The sequence below is a fragment of the Xiphophorus couchianus genome, chromosome 11, assembly GCF_001444195.1.
Source record: "Xiphophorus couchianus chromosome 11, X_couchianus-1.0, whole genome shotgun sequence".
In the NCBI taxonomy this organism is placed as follows: domain Eukaryota; kingdom Metazoa; phylum Chordata; class Actinopteri; order Cyprinodontiformes; family Poeciliidae; genus Xiphophorus; species Xiphophorus couchianus.
In genome coordinates, this window is record NC_040238.1 from 17,988,348 (window position 1) to 18,009,245 (window position 20,898).

The 20,898-nt window shown below is 36.6% G+C and overlaps 1 protein-coding gene across 1 annotated transcript; it reads left to right on the forward strand.

Moving 5' to 3' along the window:
• The first annotated feature begins 80 nt into the window (after window positions 1-80).
• LOC114152723 (cilia- and flagella-associated protein 100-like) lies at window positions 81-5,917 on the forward strand. Its single transcript, XM_028030683.1, has 14 exons — window positions 81-200; window positions 286-370; window positions 534-635; window positions 724-782; window positions 1,599-1,762; window positions 1,861-1,941; window positions 2,038-2,207; window positions 2,919-3,000; window positions 3,750-3,798; window positions 3,895-4,040; window positions 4,234-4,363; window positions 4,457-4,659; window positions 5,053-5,146; window positions 5,784-5,917. Exons 2-14 carry the CDS (start codon window positions 352-354, stop codon window positions 5,901-5,903), a joined length of 1,419 nt encoding a protein of 472 aa, XP_027886484.1. The 5' UTR covers window positions 81-200; window positions 286-351; the 3' UTR covers window positions 5,904-5,917.
• The last annotated feature ends 14,981 nt before the right edge of the window (window positions 5,918-20,898 follow it).

Consider the following 20,898-nt stretch of genomic DNA (forward strand, 5'->3'; position numbering starts at 1 on the left):
TTCTTTTTGTTTTCAATTAGACCTTTTTATTTACAGTAATGCGAGTTTCTAAATTTTACTGACAAACAAAACACGCACAGACACATGTCAAGTTGAACTGCAGTTGCCATGGTAACACATGGTTACCTCTGGAAAACCTCCAACTGTTAATTTTGCAGTGCAGCGGTTTTCAGGTGATATAAAGTCAAAGATATAAGGAGGTAGGTAATACCTTTGAATTATTTTGATATCAAAAGAATGTTTTTTTTTTTTCCCTTTTCGTATTAACATGTATTTTCATTTCAGGCGGGCCTCAGCTAAATTGATTTAGCAGTTTGTGACAATTCTGAATCCAGCAATAACGGCTCTAAGATGGACCCTGGCTTAAATGGTGAAACAAGGAGTGCTTTTGTTATGTCAAATGGTTTGCATAAAATGATGTACTTTTCTTGAAAGTCAATCCTGTAATCCTTTTTAATATTTATAGACTTTTTAGAGGGTTGTTTGAAGACGCATTAGTTAATGTTTTAGACTAAACAAAATTTCTACCACAGCAGTCCAAATGAGAGATCCAATAATGGAAATGTACCTGGGAAAGGACAGGAGACAGTCAACACTAAACATACCAGCGGTAGAGTTTTGGACTACGCTGCCAAGTAAGTGCAGAGAGAGTAAATGAGAGCTGAGTAAACTGTGGTACGTCGGAGAAATGGCAATAACGTGCCTCTCTTTTGTTCTTGAAAGATTCTCTGACAGGTCGAACTGAGTTCACAGATTACAAAGAAAGGAAAACAGAGCTAAGGGTAACCGAAAAAACTTCTATTAAAACATAAAATAATCTCAAAAATGAATCAAAAAGATAAACCCAATAGAGTAGAAAACGTGTGGAATAAATATTAAATCCAACCTGAACTCTCTATGACTGTCAATGGGAATTTAAATGAAAACAAAATCTTAGCTGTTATGTTATGGAGTCAAAATCAATCTAATACATAACCTGAAAGATTTATGTCAATATCTTGGTACAAGCTAATCAAAATACACACATTGTTTCAGCTGGTTTGACTAATCAGTAAAGATAATGAAATGACCAATTAAACCAATTCACTGTTTTACATAAATACACACAAATGTTGAAACTCTCTGTGAAAATCTAGACACTGTTGGGTAACTTGATGAAATCATTTTCTGTTGACCGTAGGTTTTTGTATTTCTGGATGCATTTTAGTTCCCTCCGATGTAAAACCGTGATTTCACAAAGTCTGTAACACACAAAGAGAAAAACAATGTTTTATGTTGATAGAGACTTTTGAGTCCAGAAAAAAAAAGAATTACAAGAACATCTTTGTGAATAATCATAATTTTGGTCTTAGCTGTTTTGATATTTCAAAGTTTTATAAAATAAATACATTAGTCACATTCGCATTAAAGGCAGCAACAAAATTTTTTTTTTAAAAACTAGCTTTCATGGAAAACAACTTCTAACTGGTCTCAGCAATGATTAAGTCAATCAAGAGTTTTGCTGTTCAATCTAAGCCATTTCTGTATTTCTGTGCCTTTTCCTGCTTGTCGTTAGACATATTGAAGTGCTGATTTTGCTGACATTCCCATGTCCTCAGGTTGAACTGGCAAACTTAAAGAAAAAGACAGTTGACCTGGAGAAACTCATCAGGCCACTGGAAACAGAAGTGAAATGCAATCAACATTTCTGTGAGAAAGAACTTGACCACATGAGGAAGTTCATCACACGAATTGAAAGAAAACCCATTGATGCAAAAAACCTGTGAGTAATAAAAAAATCTGTGGTTAGTACTGTTGGTTTAACAATATTTTTTTCAAGATTTTGCTGAAATTGTGACCATTGTTAATGTTCAACAACAGATTTGAAAATGCCATCAAGTCCAAACAGGAGAGCAGTTTTACACTGGTGAAGTGTTTGGAGGAAGTGATGATTGCCAAAAGGTAGAAATGAGAAACGATCAAAAAAACACAAAAGTCTTGCTTTAACAGATGCAATCTCTTGTGTGCGATTCTAAATCGGGTCTCTCCTCTTTGAAGTGAATTTGACAGGGTTGAGGATATCCTCAATAGACACAAGTGTTACGCAAACGTGTTGTTCAATCTTGCACCTCAAGAGTGGCAGGAAGCCAAGGAAGCTGAAATATTGAAAGCTAAAAAAACTCGGGAGGAACACATCACTGAGCCTGAAGAAACTGCAGACAGCCAAAGTAAACTTTTTTTTTTCACTTGTACTAATTACCTTCCTTATTGGTGTTTGAATTTCGTTGTCCTTGTGACAATGACAATAAAGATTTATCTTATCTTATGAAAACATTAGCCTCCCCAAATTTGTTGTAAATATATTATATACGTCTGGTTTTTGTTTTTCGAGTTCAAATGAAGCAATCCTTTAAAATAAAATATAAATATAAAATAATTGGCACCTATTTTTAAGACACACACCGGAAAACAGTAAAAAGAAAAAAGAGGGATTGGCGCCATCTAGTGGGTATATAAAATAAGAACAAAAACTCCTGACAATCGATGTAAAAAAACTATTTTTTCTGTTCAAGAACAAATGTGTGGATTCTTGTGTAGCTTGATCTTTTAAGGCAAATTTCAGAACCTGACACAACAATTTTAAATTTTGTCCAAAAAATGTTGGCAAATTTCAAGTATACAAAACACACTGCTGAACAGACTCGAAAATAGTAGCAAAAAGTATCCCTCAGTTCTCTTAAAGGTTAACTTTGCAAGTACATTTGGGAAAATTATTTGTGCATATAGTGATTTGAAGTCTATGAGGATCCCTGAACTAGCAATGAAAATCTCTTCAGACATCAAATGTTCTTCAAGGCGTAAAATAAACAATACAGTACAAACAAGGTTATATTTTCTTTGCCGTACAAATAAATGCTGTACATCTGATGTTAATTTAGGTGTGGAAGCAGCTCCGACATCCAGTTCAGATAAAATCCTGCCTTGGGAGACAACGTCGCCCACGCCACAGACAGACACACAGTAAGTTAACACAGTTAATCAACTTGTTTAAATTATTATGGATCTCTGCCTCCTAACCCATAATCTAGCACATGCAGTCACATTTGTCATCGTTGTGAATCAAAAGCGACAAACGAATTAATTATTTAATTATTATTAAATTAAAGCCGTACTGAAACTGACTGTAAAGTTTTCATATCTGGCACATGATGTTCAATAAGATCAGGATATTGGCATACTTAAAAGCAAAATTTAAAGCAGAAAAGGCATAGCAAAATTATATATATTGATTATTAGAATGAATTCAGTATAGGATTGAGTAGTGGTATTCAAATTGTATTTCAATATTTGTTTTAGTACAAAAAAGGCAGCTCATTTAAACAAAAAAATCCATTATTATCATTAGTGGTCGTAATTAGTGTCAATCAGTAATCGTGAACAAACTATTTTTACAATATTATTATTGTTGAGTTCTTAAGAGAATTAGATATTTTTTAAACATCTAAAATGTCTAAATATTAGACATCTAATTTTTAGACATTTTAGAAATTTTAGCATATATTGTATTGTTTTTCTTAAATTGGAACATCAAATTTGGAACCAGGAGGAGGCTTAAGTAAAACTATCATGTTTTCACAGCATGATAATTAAAATTTTGCCTCCATATCTTTCAACGGGTGAGGCCCATTTATAAACTACTTATTTAGTATAATTTTTACTGACTGATATTAAGATTTTTTTCATCAGTTTGATTTCTTTTGCATTTTCAGATCAACAGATTCAGCTGTGCCTAATGACAGTGACAGTGACGATGACGAGGTTATTTACAACCTAAATCAGAGCTCAAGACAGAAACACTTCCTATTTTTTATTGTTCAATGACCCAGTTTGGTTTTCCTCCCCTTCTCTTTGCAGAGGATAGTCGAGATCTACTTCACTGATCCTTTTGAGGTTGTGGTTTTACCATCGGAGTTAACTGACCAGATCCTTTCTCTGATAGAAAACGCCACTGAAATGGATAAAATACTGGAGCAGACCTTGGACACCACCAAACTTAAAATGTGAGAATGTGAACGTTTTATTTAGGAAGTCATTTTAGACATACCAGTATTATAGCAAAACACTTCAAAGAAGAGGCATAGGACACATACAATTTTCAGCGGCATGTGGTGATATGTAAATTTAAACCAAATGCCAAGTAGATGATAGATATGAAAGACACATAACTCCAAAATCTGCTTTCTATTTGTGAAGGGAAGAGGACGAGAAGAAACTAACACAGCAAGAAAGCAACTTGGAGAGCAGAATTGAAATGGAAAAGAAGAGAGCTGTCGTGCTCAGAAAGCAGGTTCAGCTCCATAACTCATTAGAAACAAAAGACGAGGTAAAGAAAATCAGCATGGGAAGTTTAGAGTGCTGCAAAAAAAAAAAAAAGTCCTATCAATGTCAAGTATAACTCTCTTCTTGTTTATCACAGGATATACTGTTAGAAGCTCTGGGTAAGAAGGTAACAGAAGTTTACCTTTGCTGCTTCGAGAGTCGGATTATCAATCAAGCAACTTTGGAAAAGCTCTGCTGTGTTGAGCACCGTATGAACCTCTTGCTCCAGCAAATTGAGAAAATCCCTAGAGATATGTTTGAGACACTGTGGGAAATCAAGGATGGAGAGAGGAAAATAAGGTTTGTTTCCCTCACTATGGGAAAGCATTGTAAAGTCAGATTTACATGCAATGTCTTCCAAAAACATTTATTTCTCTTGCAATGTTACTACAACAAGCTTGACTGTTTTGATTGGGATTTTATTTGATAGAAAAACAAAAAGAGTGTCCATTTCCCAAACACTCTTATCCTTATAGCATCACCAGGGGGGCTGGTGCGGATCTCCAGTAAATTCCTAACCAGTTAAATCTTAGTGTAAGTGGTTAAGAAACTTGACCCTTTCAATGAAAACAATAAAATAAAATTTAGAAAGAATTTCAATATCAAGGACTAAAATTTGCCATCTAGGATAAGTGATCTTTTTTGTGAACTTTAGTTTAACTGTCTGTCTTATGGCACCTCTTCCTATTCCAGGGCGCATGAGGAAAAGCTCCGGGAGGAGAGAGAGAAGCAGAGAATAAAGATGAGCAAGTGCATGAGAAGAGCTTCGGGAGAGATCAGGAAAGTTGTGAGTTTCTCTAAAATGACAAAAACAACCACTGATACTGTCTAATCAGTTTATATCAGTATAGTAAATGTAGCGGCTAAAATCCTATATTTTAGGCTACTGGTTGTTGTGCTTGAAGGCGCTGTTCTTACGTGCGTTCAGTAGAGATTTACCATGCCGATCTTTAGTTTGACTTATAAAAAGGTCATTTATTGTACAGAACAATGTCCATTGTTTGCTACTTCCATGTAGTTACACGTAAATTCGACATCAAAACCTAAACCAAACACAGTGGAAAACTGTTGCCTCTTCCCATTAACAACACCTGAACCGAATCACGGTTGACCTTAAATACCCATCCCCCATCAGACACACAGAACTCAAAATGAAATTCGCCCCCTGGTGGCGATAAACACAGAAAAGGATATATGGCTCCTGCAGTACAAAATGCCAGAATGTATTAAGTGTGTTATATATAACCCATTCAACGTAAATATACACTTTGAGAGTTATCCACCGCTGATTTGCTCTCATCAGACAGTTTGTTTTTTGTACAAACATTTCTCAAGCCTCCCAGTTCGACCCAAAATATATACATGGTTTTATTTAATTTATTTTAACTGTAAAAACTAAGCGTTTTATTTATTTATTTTTTTAGCCTGGAAGAAAGATCATGCAAAGATGGAATCCTGTCCGAAAGAAGGAAGAAGTTATCGATGATCCTGCTCCTCTTGAGGAAATAGACCCGTTAGAAGAGCTCTACACTGACTGTGATTAAAATCTTGCATATGAGGTTCTCTTTCTTGTGCTGCAGCTGAACAGAACAAAAGGGAAGGAATTTGTTTATCTCATTTCTTTTTGTGTTGTGACCTGAAAATCTGATATATCTGCCATAGATTTGGAATAAACATGAATATTTAATATTTGAAAAAAATAAAATAAAATAAGGAAAAGTTAAGTCGAGAATGTAATGCAATTTTGAATGATAATATGTAGAAACCCTGATTATCAGTTATAGCCAAGTAGCTTCTTTCTATATGCAATTCATAACAAACCTGCGACCTTCTCACTATATTTGACATGGGATAATTTCATTACTGTTTTTGTGATTTCACCTTCATGTTCTCTGTTGATTGTGAGTGATTTTGTCTCAGGTTTCACTCAACTGAACCCATAAGAAACCAGTTTTCTAAGCACTTAACTGTAACATTAAATCAAACCTATTAATTTAAGCAACTAATTTGTCTAGAAGATTATATGGCTACTTGAGATAAAATTATTTTCTTTTTAACAAAATGTTCCCAAGGAGAAGACGTTTCTATGTGAATGTAGATCTGGACATGGGACTTCAGTTGGATTTTGCAGTCATAATTTACAGTGAGCAGTATTTTTTTTTTTTGTTCCTTCTGGGAACTTGCAGGGGGAACTCTGAAATAATTTAAAACATCACTTTTAAAAGCTTAATTTGTTGTAAGAAAGCTTGATTTGTGTTTCTGTGATGAGCATATGCTCTGTTTCTCAAAAAAATGTCCAGTTCCTGTGAATGAATGCACTCAACCACATCCCCCAGGCTGTTCATGCAGTTAGATATCTGGCAAGGCATAAAAGTTAACATTTCAAGTCTGCGCATGACCTGGGTACACATATGCTAAGTATGTTACAAAAATATCCAAAGCAAAAGGAGAATTTTAAAAAAGTCACTGCTTGGGGAGAACATTTCTGAACAAAGTTTCATGGTTAGTCCCTGTTCTGTTTCTGTGCTGTACTTTAAAAGCCATTGTCTATTTCTGAGAGTTTTACTGGCATTAAACCTGGAAACAACATTTTACCCCCATGAGTCTTCCATACTACAGAAAACATCATAATCTCAAAGCCAGCTCAGGACTATTAACCCCTGTGCTACAGTGCTTACAGTCCTCGTTTTCATCATCATTGACCCTGCTGGTGTCACATAATGTAGCCAACAACCAGTTTATCCACTTACTGCACATAGGCATTAACACATACACCTCTACCCTCCATTACACACTGAATGTCCCTCTTCTGATATTTGTCCTCCTATTATGGCTTTCTAGTGCTATTTTATAATGACCACAGCCAATACCTTTCCCAGTTATTACCAGTAAAGACTGAGAATTACTCAGGATTATCAGTTAACACTGTGGTCTTCTTTTCATGTTTGCACTTGCCAAAAATGTTTTAATGTATATCAATGTATAACATGTTAAAAAAAATTTCAGCGCCTTGCAGGAGAGTAACTCAAACCTCTGTTTGCTTTATCAGGATTTTAGATGATAGACATCAGCAAACTGAATAAATGATTTTCACCAGTATATAAGCATTGTTCAATTCAATTTCAAAAAATAGAAAGAGCATGACAACTGGAAACCTTGCGTTGGACTGGCGACATGTCTGTTGTGTATCTTGCCTCTCACCTGATGATCGCTGGAGGCAGGCACCTGTCTCCCTGGAGACCCTCCAACGACAAATGTGCGAGATAACAGATGGATGGACAACTGAAAACCTAAAATATAGCCAATATTTATTATTTTGTGATCATTTAATGTGGATAATGAATTTTCTGCTTTTACGAACCACTGAAATTCACCAAGCGTTATCATTACAAAGCTATCAAGAAGTTTCCCCAACTGTTCTCTGTCTGTTTACAATGGCTTTTTACAAAACTTAAAATTTTCCCATAGCAGAGCTCTGCACCAGAGGAAAAAAAAAATCAGCAGCAGCTTAAGGCTGTATCAAAAGCCTCACAGTTCCTGAGCAGCCATCTTTATAGGGGGTGACTCTTAGAATGCCTCAACTTGTTTGTCTCATGGTTTAAGTGGTGCACATAGCCATGGAAAGATCATTAAATCTCTGTTTTACCACTTGGCTTAATCCCTGCAACAAAAGGGGAAGATACAAAAAAAAAAGGGGGAAAACGCAGAGAAAAAAAAGTAGTGAGCGAGATTAAGTGAGAACTTGATGGATCTAAACTGACGGCTCTTCTTCCCAGCGTTGCTAAGGGGAGTTAAGAATCCCGATATCACATCTCCTGAAGAGTGGCTGCCGATCGGCCTTTCCCTGCTACTCCCACAGCGGCCGGCCTCTCTTGTAGTGTCCGCAGCTGAAGCCATCTGCCGGATTACCCAGCAGGATGTGTTTTTATGGAGAGCATCCCATTCATATCCTGCCTGCAAAGGTTTACATTAAGGTTGAACTCGGGTGCACTTACAATGGCAGATGAAATGGGCTCTGTCCTCCTTACAGCACCCCTCCCCATCTTCTCACTGTTTGCGAGACTGATAGCGGGGTGGGTTGAAAGGAGCTGCTTCACCGTGGCATGAAAGAGGATCTCATGCAATGCCACTGTCTGCTGCTGATTCTTTTTCAGCCGCTGACAATGACGTGATGCCCAGCATGAAAAAAACACTCGTGCGTGCCAAGTGCGATTGTTTCTCCTAATAGGCATCAACAGGCCAACTTCGCTGTGTTACCATACAGGTGAACTCATTCCTGGGAAAATGTTTTTTTCTTTCTTAGCCTCGTAGGCGAGATGGCGTCCCCCTTTTTTCCTCAGCCTAAAGGGATTAGTCGTGCCAGTGCTACCCCGGCTGTCACGGTACTGTCTACTTCCCATCTCTCTTCTGGGCCTCTAATGTGATTAACCCATTCCCTGTGGTCCAAATGGTTCTGGATAGTGGGTAGAGGCACAAGGAGGCGGATGGAGTGGAGGGGGCTCCTTGGCATGTTCTTCGCCATGCCTCACTCGCCATTATTGCTACCTTTGTTGGACAGGAAGGAGTGAGGTCGAAGGTTTGTTTGCACGTAAAGAGGAGTACAAGTGCAAGAGGAAGGAATTCATAGACTTAGGCTTGGTGACAGAGCTGATACTGAAACAGTTTTAATCGTTATCGTATACCTTTAACCCCTTCAAAAGCTGAGTTTTACTTTCCCAGCTATGTTTGTCTGATCAAAATCTGTCAAAACTTCCCAGCTGATGGTACAAATAGCCTCCATTTTATCAACAGAGTGGCTTTGGCTTGAACCAGACCTGAATAATTGCTGCTTGTTTAAGTGAAGGCCTTAATGATTACCTACCCCCATCATGTTGTCAAACGTTGGTGTTGTGGGGCTTCGCCTGTTTAACAAATGTCACGCTTATTTTGAACTCATCTGTTGCAGGTCTTCAGAGCCTGTGCTGCTCACAGTAGACAGTAAGCTCTTTGCCAGAGTGAAGAGCCTAAAGCTTTTGGCCAAAGACAGAACATACTATTGTAATCATCTGTACATTGGTTAGCAAGGCTTTAGTTGTTTTAACATGTAGCAACTTAAGTATTACTTACAATTAGTATTAGTTATTAATGCAGAATATCACTACATTTTTTAAGGCATTTTATACAGTAAGCAAGAAAACATAGTCATTTTTTACAGCCATAGTATAATAGTAGATTTTTTGTGACATTATATAACCAATTTTACAATTGACTGATCGTGATCTTTTATTTCTCATCAGTGAATCCATCTTTCCTCAGCTCTAACTGGTCAGGTCACAGCAGAGATGTGTAATAATGAGACATCGGCTCCTAGTGAGTCACATTGGTGGTGTCATGGGGTGACATGAGAATAAAAAAAATAAACCAGAAAAGTTTGGGTCAAGGAAAATAAAAAAGGAGGAAGCATAATCTTGATTATTTAAATTTGTGATTTCCATGTTGTGGATCAGAAGATGCTCTACTACCACAGTGTTGTCTGCCAAGCCCTGGGAGTTTTTTTTACTGGACGATGTCTCTCTAATACTTTGAAAATCCCTGTTATGGACAGTTAGGTTTTCTGTTTATGCAGAAGCTGCAAAATCATTCTACATAGGTATCCATTCAAATTGTATTGGCATGTTAGAACTTTACAATAGTGGACATCAGAAATTCTCACACAGATTTTTCTGATTGGTACATCTCTAAATACTAGCTTACTATGATTAGTTTATTTTTTTTCTCTATTAAACTACAGGGGAAAAAAACAACACTGCATTTTTGATATAAGTGTCTTCCCCCATGCTGTTTCAAGCAGGCCTTCACGTGAGCTCACAGCCACAGTCAGGCGACGCCATGGAGAATTAAGGGTCTTAATTAGTCAGTTGCAAGACAGCAGGTTGGGGGTTAGAGTAGAGTTTTAAACGACTCTCCCTGAAATTACGGTCGAAATTAACAAAATGCACGTCACTTCTGCCTTTTCTAAGAATGTATACACCAGAGGTGTTCTGTTTTTTGTGAGAAATCTGTTTGTGCATTTACATGTATGAAGAGAATACGTTAAAATTTAAAAAAAATATAGTCAAGGAGAATACAATTCAACATTGTGCCTGAAAGACAATACAGTGCATGAGGGGGGTATGATGCCCATCTTGAACAGACTTGGTTAGTTTCCAATCTTGATATCAAACACAGCACCATGAAATGGAAGGTGACACTTATTGTATTAGTAGGGGCTAATGAGTGTCTAAAAGCCTGTGTGACTGTGTGCGCTGAGGAATCTCATCGTGTGCTGGGTGGCAGGAGGAAAGGGCAATGTCTCTGCAAAGTTGTGGAGGCCATGAAGTTCAGAGTTTGAAAAGAAAGAAAGACCATCGCTATCAGAAGAGATTTCAGGAGGCATGGTGAGGTCTTTCTGCAGAGCTAAGACCTAATCTAGATCTAAAGAGGAGAAAATTAGGGAGCAGTTTTATAAGAATCTCTCTTTGGATTGGCACGGCAGGTTTTACTCTACTCAAATCATCAACTAGTTGTATCGTAAGGCAACAAGTTAAGAATTTTAAAACTAGACATTTTTTTGTTCTAGGGTACAATTATGTATATTAAGACAAGTAATTTGGTACCGGTTAATTTAATCATCAACTTATAATAATTTGCTGTAATTCCTGCAGATATCGTTGTGCATTTGCAACATTGGCTTTGCCATATAGTTTTTGAGGCAAAGACAAAATGCCTTTTTACTTATTCTCTTCTGTTTACCCGATGTCCTGGTCTACCCAAACTCCCACTTCTTTGCTAAACAGCTCTGATTTATTGTCCTTAACATAAAGGACAATAAAGAATGTTACTATGCTTCTTCAATCAGTCTTGGCTTTTCAAGAAAAAGCAGGAGTTTCATTATTTATTTTACAGTAAGTAATACAAAATAATGTTCCAAAAATTATCTTATTCATATTTTGGTAGCATTACTGACTCCAGAAAATGTAAAACATTAGGAAAAGTAGGATGTATAAATCCTTATATCTGAAAAATAACTTTTAAAAAAAACAGCGTAAAGTTGTTGACTGAAATATGTGAAGTGAAGTAATGTATTACTCAATTTAACCACAAGGTGGCTATCTAACAAAATAATTGAACATTACCAATCCTTATTTCTGCAAATAGTACTTTCTTTGCATAGCTTTTTAAACCTGACTCCGTTTTAATTTAATTTAGTTCAGTTCAATGTATTTATTTACCATCAATTTATGACATATTTTTCTTTGGTGCATATTATAAAGCAGTTTGTATCAATACAATGCGATTAATTTAGGAATTTTGTTTGCAATCTATATTATGACTATGATTATAAGTAGGATGTGTCTTTTATATTTGCTGGCAATATATAATTTCATACTTTTGGGAATTTCTGAATTATTTAACTCATATGGAATATTCAGTTCTCTGATAATTGTATTTAAAAAGGAGAACGTAAAAATATACTGGAATTAGTGGGGAGCTAATGAACAGAAGCCAAAGTTTGTGAAATAGAATATCTCTTTTTCAGCAGAATGATTGCTGTAGTATTTTGGGTAAATTGAAAATATTTCACTGAATTTGTTGGTTTTCCTGTAAGCAAAGAATTGCAATACTCCAGCATTAAAATAACAAATGCATAAATGTATGGACTAGTTTTTCCACTTTGGTGCAGGCTAACGTTAGCAAAAGAAGGAACCCCTAAAATCAAGTTCAGTATTCAAATAACAAGACATAGTAAAATATGACACAAAGACTCTTTACTTTAATTCTGGAGGCCAATTTCAATGCCTGATTAAACAGTTTCTCAGAAACCTTTGTCCAAAGATCGTTTCTGTTTTCTAGAGAAAAATGTAAAATATTTTAGGTTTTAATTAGATTTGATTAGAAAGAAAACTATTTTTGACCCCCATTGGCTCAACAGACAGCATTAGCACTCCAACAGACTTTGCTGAAGCTGGAATTTGTGTCATTGTCCAGACTTTATGAACAGAATAATTTGTCAGCAGATCACCAATGTGTGACTTCACACATGCAGGCAAACTGGGAAATCTTTGACACAGGGAAAATGATAATGTCGTCAAGCCGAGAGGCTGTCAACTGAAGGCTCATGGCCCACTGGAGATATAATGACATCAAGGATTTCAAATGAAAGTGAGCTCTTAAAGCAGGCCGATCCTGGCTTTACACTTGGTCCACAGGTCAGCCTCAGTGCACTCATCTGAACGTAACTCAGGTTGACACAAGTTGACCTCAGTCAGTAACCCTCTCCTCTGCTCTTTGTTCTCACATTATCCCCTGAGAGTTGTCTTTAACGCTATGCTAACATTCTGTATAAAATGTTCTAATCTTCTAAGCTCTCATTTCTCAACATTTGCTTTTCTATTATTTGTCAGACCTCTTTTAAAAACAGTCTTTTGGAAGGCCTCTGACTCAATCGCTTCTGTTGGTCTGACCTTCAAAGAAAAAGCCTCTTTGGTAGCTAGAATGAGTAGGCTATTGTTAGCTTCACTTAGATATTTCACAACATGAAACATTCCTAAAATGACCAAATTTGTAAAACATAAAATTAAAATCTTAAGTACAACATTTTGCAAGATATTGCATAATCTTCACCAAATAAATCTCTATATTAGGGACTGTCAAAGATTTCAGATCATGGTAAAAGACTTGTACGTTTAGTACTGTTAAACAGAAAGATTATTAGCATTTGAGACCTACAGTATGTTAAAAAAAAGTGCATTTCCAAATTAGCTAAGTGCTTTAATTTGTTCAGTAATAGGCTTTTGTATTCAAGTTAAAACAAACTGAAGATTTTGCTGTTACTTTGGTCAGAATATTTGCTATAATTAAACACACTCACACACATACGCACACACACGCCCATGCCCCTGCTCACCCCCACAAACATGTATATAGAAATGCTCCTCATCTTGGGTGTTAAATAGAGTAACCTAGCCTCCTGTGTTTTAACAATACTTTCTATGGTAGTGGATGCAAAGTGCAAATGTTTGGAAACCCATTAAAATTCTTTTAGGAAAACCCCCCAAAAAAGGAAGAACAAAAAAAGCATCCATCATTTGGAGGTAGCAGGTGGATGATTGTGCATGGTTGACTGATCAGAAATAAAATGATGCCCGAAAGAGCATTCAGGAAAGGCGAGGCCACGTTCCTCATTTCCTAATTAGCGTTCGGATTCTGCTTCCTCGTGCGGCATCCCACATTGTTGCAGGAAACCAACAAAACCTCTGTACCTTTTCAGCAGGGAAAGACTCTTTTTTTAGGGGCCCAACATGTGCCGTGTTTATTTGCTGAGAGTGAATAGGGGGTTGAGGTGTGAAGCTATGAATACTGTGAGGTCATGATGCTGTAAATAAAAATAGGGCCAGATCATAATGAGTGAGGCCGCGGCCAAGGCCCCCGTTCAACTCAAAGAAACTGAACAGAGGACAAAAATACACATAAAAAGGACGTCTGCAACGTAACAACTGCAACTCTAAGACTCTAGAACAGTTTCTCCTGCAGCTTTGCTTTGCTGACTCTGTGGAGGTTTTTAAAAACCAGATAAGAACTTGTTTTCCCAGGCTTTTATGCCATGACTTTATTCTGCTTCCTATACTTGTTTTTGTTTTTAATTTAAATGTTTGTTTTACAGCGTTTTGTGACTTTGTGTTGGTGAAAACGGTTTCATAAACAAACTTTACTTACTTATAGTCCAAATAAGACACTAATTGTTGCTGCTTTTGCTTTAAAATTGGCTCAGAAGATCTTCCTCTGATATATAAATGATCACATCAACCAAAGATATTGCTGTCTTCCAAGCAAGGTAAGTCTTGAAAAGTTGACATTTAGATTTTTTGCACGGAAATTAAAATTGTAACCTAAATCTGATGCTTTTCTTCTCTTTCTAAAAACTTTTATTTTAGTATTTTACAGACATTGTGGTAAAAAAAACCCCAAACATCTAAGATTGTGATTCTTGACTTGATTTGTCCAATTATTTCCAGCACACCAGGATGCCTGAGAAAAACCAAGCAGCTCTAAAGTTACTATATACCAGAATACCCTCTTTAACCTTGAAAATGTATGCGTTCTCATTTTTAAATCGATCATGCAGTTGAACCCTGCAGAGAGATTAGATGGTCATGGAGACAACAGGATTTAACCAGGAGCTTAGTCTGTTCAAAGCTGATGTCAAAGAAGGTACAAATTGTAAGCAGAGATTTCTTTCACTGTCACTTTGTTCACCCAAGCTCACAGAGGAACCAGCTCAATCCTATGGTTATCGTCAACAGATTCGCAGAAGATGCAGCTGACTGCAGTTGCACTATTTGTCCATATGATGTCACTATATATGCAATTATCCTGGATACGTTAGTGCATGCAGCGTAACAGGCTTAATGCGGCACTGACAAAACTTTTCTTCTACAATTTAAAAGTCTCTCCTGCACGTCTTTGAAGACACAAAGCTAAATATAGTTAATCAGACAGTTATATTTGTGAAACAGTATCTCGCAGGAATAGACAGTTCAAATGCAATATTCTGTTTTTGTCTTATTGGTCCAGGGTTTATTTTTAATATATTTTATCTGGAGCTTTTAGGCAAATGTTAGACAATTTTGCCCTTTTTCCTTGCAGTGGTTTTATTGAACCATGAACCCTGACCTTAATTGAACCAAGTGAAGTCTGCAGATCTGTAGATCTATTCTAGATAAGTCAGTGATCACACTTGGGATGATTCACCATTGCTTCATCTTTTCTGGATTTGTGGATATTAGCTCTAACCGTGGTGAGCTGGCGTCTTACAATCAAATGATTTTTTAACTCCTTACAGGCTAATCCATGTCAAAAACTTGATTTAATCTGTTATGTAATTTCTTTAGATCGCATGAATGAGTTTTGTTATTTTAAAAGCCTTTTAGCCTGCTTCAGTTGCTAGATTATATATGATTTCCTAATTCTCCAGGTCCAGGAGTAATCTGATCTGATCTAAAATATTTTGCTCATCGCTATTTATTATTTTAGAAGAGAGACAAATACATTTTCACAGTGTGTTTGAGTAGAAATGTTCCCCATTTTAAATGAAAACAACATTTGGAAATAGGTTTTGATTCTACATTATGCATACTAAAATCAATTTAATGATCTGAAACATTTAAGTTTGACAAAAAACAAATGCATAAAGAGGTAAATGTATTTTCACATAATTGTAGAACCATATGCCATGTATCTAACAGTACATCTTATTGATATTGAAAAATTAAATGTGCTGGTTAATAAATTGCAACAGTCAAAGCCTCTGCAGTGTTATTTAAAAAAGAACGCAGATTCACAGATATTTAAAACATGTTATTCACATGAAATTATTCTAGCCTGAGTTGCATGAACATGAAAAAAACCTGTAAATTGACATTCATTCTCTGACCATCTGCTTTTTCTTACAGAGGAATTGATTAAAACAAACAAAAACAAAAAAGCAGCAACTTTTTCTACTCAACAGACACTGTCACCTTTAAATACCAATAGCTGTTTTTAATCCAAATAAAATCAAGGCTAATGCTTCATTACTGGGTATTTTTACATAATGATCCTCATGCTGCTGCTGTTAATTTTTTTATTAACGCAATTACCGAGCTCTTAGTGGACCGGGTCACAGGGGTCTAATTACCTCTGCGTCATGCCGGTAAATAGTTGGAGGTGTCTCTGAGCAGGTGGCCCTGGAGGTAAGAGGGAGACATGGGGCATACCGAGGCGGGCAATTACTGGGTGAATTTCACTTTAATAAATGTTGAGCTACATTTGGAAATTCAGATAACAGAGCTTTTTGCCTAATGGGTGCAGCACCGAGGCCACTTGAGCAAGAAAATGATCTGAAAGAGGGTTTAATTAACACGAGCTACATGATCCAGGAAACGCGTGACAGAATGCTAAAGTGAGCGGGAGAGAGCGCAGCGCTGGGAGAGGATGAAAATTAGAGGGGAGGAAGAGGGAGGGTGACAAGCCAACTTTCAGAGGTTGCAAGTCTGAAATTTGGTCTTTGTTTTGCACAATGCTAATCTAGCAATGAGCAATAATATAACATGGTGCATAGTTATTAAATAAATGGTTTCTCAGAAATGTCAGTTGTAGGAAATTGAAATTAAAAATACACAGAAATAAACCCGTGTAATGCACCACAGAGGGCACCTGAAAATTTAGCCACAACACAAATTGTTTTGTTGAAATAAAGTTTGTTTTACGACACTGGTTCAGGGTTAAACGTTGCAAACAGTGTTGGATCCTGATGAGTGGGAACGAACATACAAAGTAGTCCAAAGTCAGTTCTCAAAGCGCAGTATCCTGCAGGTCTTAGTTCTCTCCCTTGTGTTAGTCTTCTTCTTTAGATTTTAACAGCAGCTTGCATCCAGTATTGTTGCACTCCTGCCATCTCTTGGATCTTACTTATTCTTCAAATTCTCCTAATGAGCCCAGTACTAACTCTTGTGTCAGTTTCAGCCTCCTCTGCATGTGGATGATCTACAGAGGTCTGCCAACGAGCAATCATTTGATCCAGGTGTGTTTGAACCAGGGAGAGCTCTAATACCGGCCCTGGAGGACCGACTTTGGATCTGCATTCTTCTTCAGTCTGACAGCATAGACACAGAAATCCTCTCCCAGAAATGTCAATCCAAACACCTGGTCAATAATCATACACAGGAAGACAGAGAGGTAAGTGCCTATCAACGAGAAAAAGGCTGGAATTGGTAATCCGAGTTTCAGGCATGGGTCAATGTACAAAGATCATAATATGAACAATGAGAATCAAAAAAGATGGTGAAGCCAAAAAACATGAGCAGGTCAAACACAAGAAGCAAAAGACAAATATTGGAAAACTATTTGCAAAAATGTTGTGGATAATCTGGCAAGGAGGCAGAGGAAGAATGGAGTTTAAGAAGAGGAGAGCGCAGGTGAAGCAGGGACATTAGGCAGAGCACAAGTGTGCTGAATAAACACTGATTGCAACTGGGAGGCTTGGCAGAGAGAAGAAACTTAAACACAAAGGCTGACAGGGCATGGCAGGATAAGCAGGAATCATTACATTCAAGGACTACACATAAAAAAGAAAGGGCAGATTGCAAACAAATGTACACGATAAAATGAAATAACATGTTACAATGTACATTTTGACATTTACACTGAAATAAGTTAAAACAAATCATCCCGCTTGCACCAATCACAGCTGAGCTCGATGTGCCGTGCAGAAGGAAAACCACAATTGTTTTTATATTTCTCATTGTCCACAGGGAAAATTTTATTTTATTAACATTTATGTATTAAAACCTTATTTGGGTAAAAAACAATAAAATAAATAAATGTATGGTTAAAAGCAAATGATCACAATAGCTGGTAATTTGCATTGCTAATAAAATATGCCTCTAACTAAATATGCAAATGAGTCTGCAGTTGGCAAGGCGTCTACAGTGTTTAACAAGCTGTTGCACCTGTCTGATTGACAGGAAGCACCCACCCACCAATTATCTGCAAGCAAAAACAGTGGAAATGATTAAAAAAAACTTACGAGAGTGTAATTCAGCACAGAGAGTGGCCAAACTTATTGGTTATTCCTAGTCGATATTTGAGCCTCACTAAGCATAAATGTGAAAAAGTGAAGCATGGCTCTTAAGGAGAAGCCAAATAAAACTAAATAAAGAAAAACTTCAATTAAAACAAACTTTTATGTATAATTTAAAACTAAAAATTGAAGTTTTGAGCACTTTTCTTAACTTGGAGTAGAAATCAAGTTTGCAGATGATTATTATTTTTGTCTTTTGGTTATGGCCACAGATTCTCTATTAAGTCCATAGGTATGAACTTCAGCCATTTTATCACACAACTCTGCTTTGCATCATAAAAATTTATGTTTTAATTACCACACATGTTTGTGCTGAGATTAATCGTGGCCCACATGTTCCTATATTCTAGGTTATATATGATGGTAAGTTATATAATGTAAGGTATCCGAATAAAGAGGCTGAATGCAAGTGCACATCACGTGCAAACCACACTTTTCAGATTTGTACTTAGTCAGAATCCCTGCTGTTTTATGTTTGTCCATCAGATCGAATACCAATAAAATAAAATTTTGGCTGTAGTTACAAAAAGGTATTAATACATTTTCAAGTCTCTACACTTCTCCAGTAGGTCATTGCCAGTGCTAGCTTGCTCATAAATCTGACAGTTCATTTCATATGTAGTAAAGTGGGATTCATTTTATTTACAAAAAGATCCCCTAAAAACAATGACTCAGCTCCTTGACCAGTCTCAGACCCTTCTCCTCTGATTGCTCAGTTTGACGTCCAGTTGGCTCTAGGAAGAATCCTGCTGGTTCCAAACGTCTTTCACTTACGAGTGATGGACATTACTGAGTTCATCAGGACTTTCAAAGCAGCAGAAAATGTTTTGTGTTCTTCACCAGATTTATGCCTCTAAATCCTCCAAATAATCAAATCCAATCAACTTAACAGGTGGATTTAAGCTGTGGACCCTTTTCAATGATCATCAGTGGAAACAACTCAATTTTGAACTTCATGGCAAAGGCTGTGAATATATCAATAAAAGTGATTTCTTGGATTTCTTTTATTTTTTTAAATTGCAAAACACACACAAACAAATCCACATTATCATAATGGGGTATTTGTGTGAAGAATTTTTAGGAAAGAGATTAATTTGATACAATTTGGAATAAGGTTGTAACACAAGAAAATGTGTAAAAAGTGAAGGGCTGTGAATTTATGCACTGTAATTTCAAATAAAGAAAGTCAAGCTGATAAAATGGCCCAGTCGACCTGAATTGTATCCATTTCAAAATCTATGGAAAGAATTGAAGATCTGAGCGCACTGAAAGAACTACACCTCAAATTACACCTGAGAGTCACATCTAAGTTTTCATTACCTTTTCCACATTTTCCTTGGGGAAAATTCTTTTCCACAAAGAATTTAAAATATTTTTGAAAGTATAAGCTTCATACATTTCCTCTGTTATTCCATTATTTACCAATAACTTAATTTGTGACTAACTTGTTTTGATTATTTTGTGTACTGTATGCGGATTTTTTAAGTTGTTCTAGACATTTAGTGAATTTAATTTCATTGATTTGGTAAATACCTATTTTACTCATTGTAGACAACACATTGCTTCATCCTGATGGGAAAAGTTGTCTTTCAGATGATGCAAAGCACTTCCAGGTGGTGCTTAGGTATCTATAGGTATCTGTGGGAACCAAGTTCCCACAGATACCTATAGATAAAGATGTTTCTATCTATCTATATAGTAGATTGTTGAATGTTTTGAAAGTTAATTCTGCAGGAATGCATATGGGCATGAGATGGTTCTGCATTAACATGTTTGGAAAGTTACAGCAGGCATAATTCAGAGCTGCATCTGCATTACGTGTCACTGAAAGGGCTGCATTTTGGCCCGCAGCTCCTATCGTCACTTTTTTCTGTTTTCACTGTTTGTTGCACTAAACGGCGTCGTATAGGTCCGTGTTGTGTGTATACAGAGCGTTGGGTTTTGTTTTTATTCTCTCTTTTTTTGTTTAAAAAGTGTATGTATGTGTGTGTATGTGTGTTTTTTTTTTTTTTTTTTTTGTGCATGTAAGGTCCTCATGGTTTTACACACCACGGTCTCCCTCCACTCTCTACTGGAGCTAAAAGCCCCGAAACAGAACGGTAATTGCCCAATTAGGGCCCTCGCTCTGTGGGCCGCAGAGCACTATGCGCCTCCACATGCTCACAGAGTCAGATAATTGAGCTGAAAGCAAATGAACGGATGGCAGACAAACAAGCTACTAGAAAATAATTACTTGGAGTGTTTCTTTTCAGTACCTGTACAGCGAATTTCATTATTGTCAATAGCCTCTAAAGCTGCTCGAAACCGTGGTATTTGTCATTTTCATAGAGACTTGATAATGACATTAATTTGTCTTAATGGGTTGGTTCTATTGTTAAAAATAGTAAAATGAGCAGAAATTGTCTTTCCTCAGCAGGTAGAGAGGACTTCACCACACTCCCGTCAGGCATGAGGAGATAATTTGGTGTGCTTGTCAAATTTCCAATAATTTGTTATATGGAACATGAGTAATGCTAATACCATTAATGTCCATTTTCCTCTAAATTCATTACTGCCCTTTTTCCCTTTTATGTTTTTAATGCCTGTGCCATTTTTTTTTCTGTGCTTCAAGAGGTTATAGCAGGACTGGTAATAAACATGCACATTTAGCCCTTGGGCTCATGCAGACACAGGAAAACAGAAATAAACACATCATTTAATAACCTGTAAGACATGCCTGTCATCAATCCTCCTGATGTGTGTGTTAGACTAATGCATTATTCAGATTGTTATGGGCTGGTTAAGTTTGAAATAGTTACAATATTGGCTTTAAATTATCAACTGGCAAATATGCAACAAAAATCTATTTTCCGGTACTGTGGCAGCTCAGGATGCCTCTTGCTCAATCAAAAATATAGTAT

Excerpts from the sequence above, each read along its gene's own strand:
- LOC114152723 (XM_028030683.1), top strand. Across the intron at positions 2,208-2,918 it reads AGAAACTGCAGACAGCCAAA|GTGTGGAAGCAGCTCCGACA; the intron begins GTAAACTTTTTT and ends ATGTTAATTTAG. Across the intron at positions 3,799-3,894 it reads GTGACAGTGACGATGACGAG|AGGATAGTCGAGATCTACTT; the intron begins GTTATTTACAAC and ends TTCTCTTTGCAG.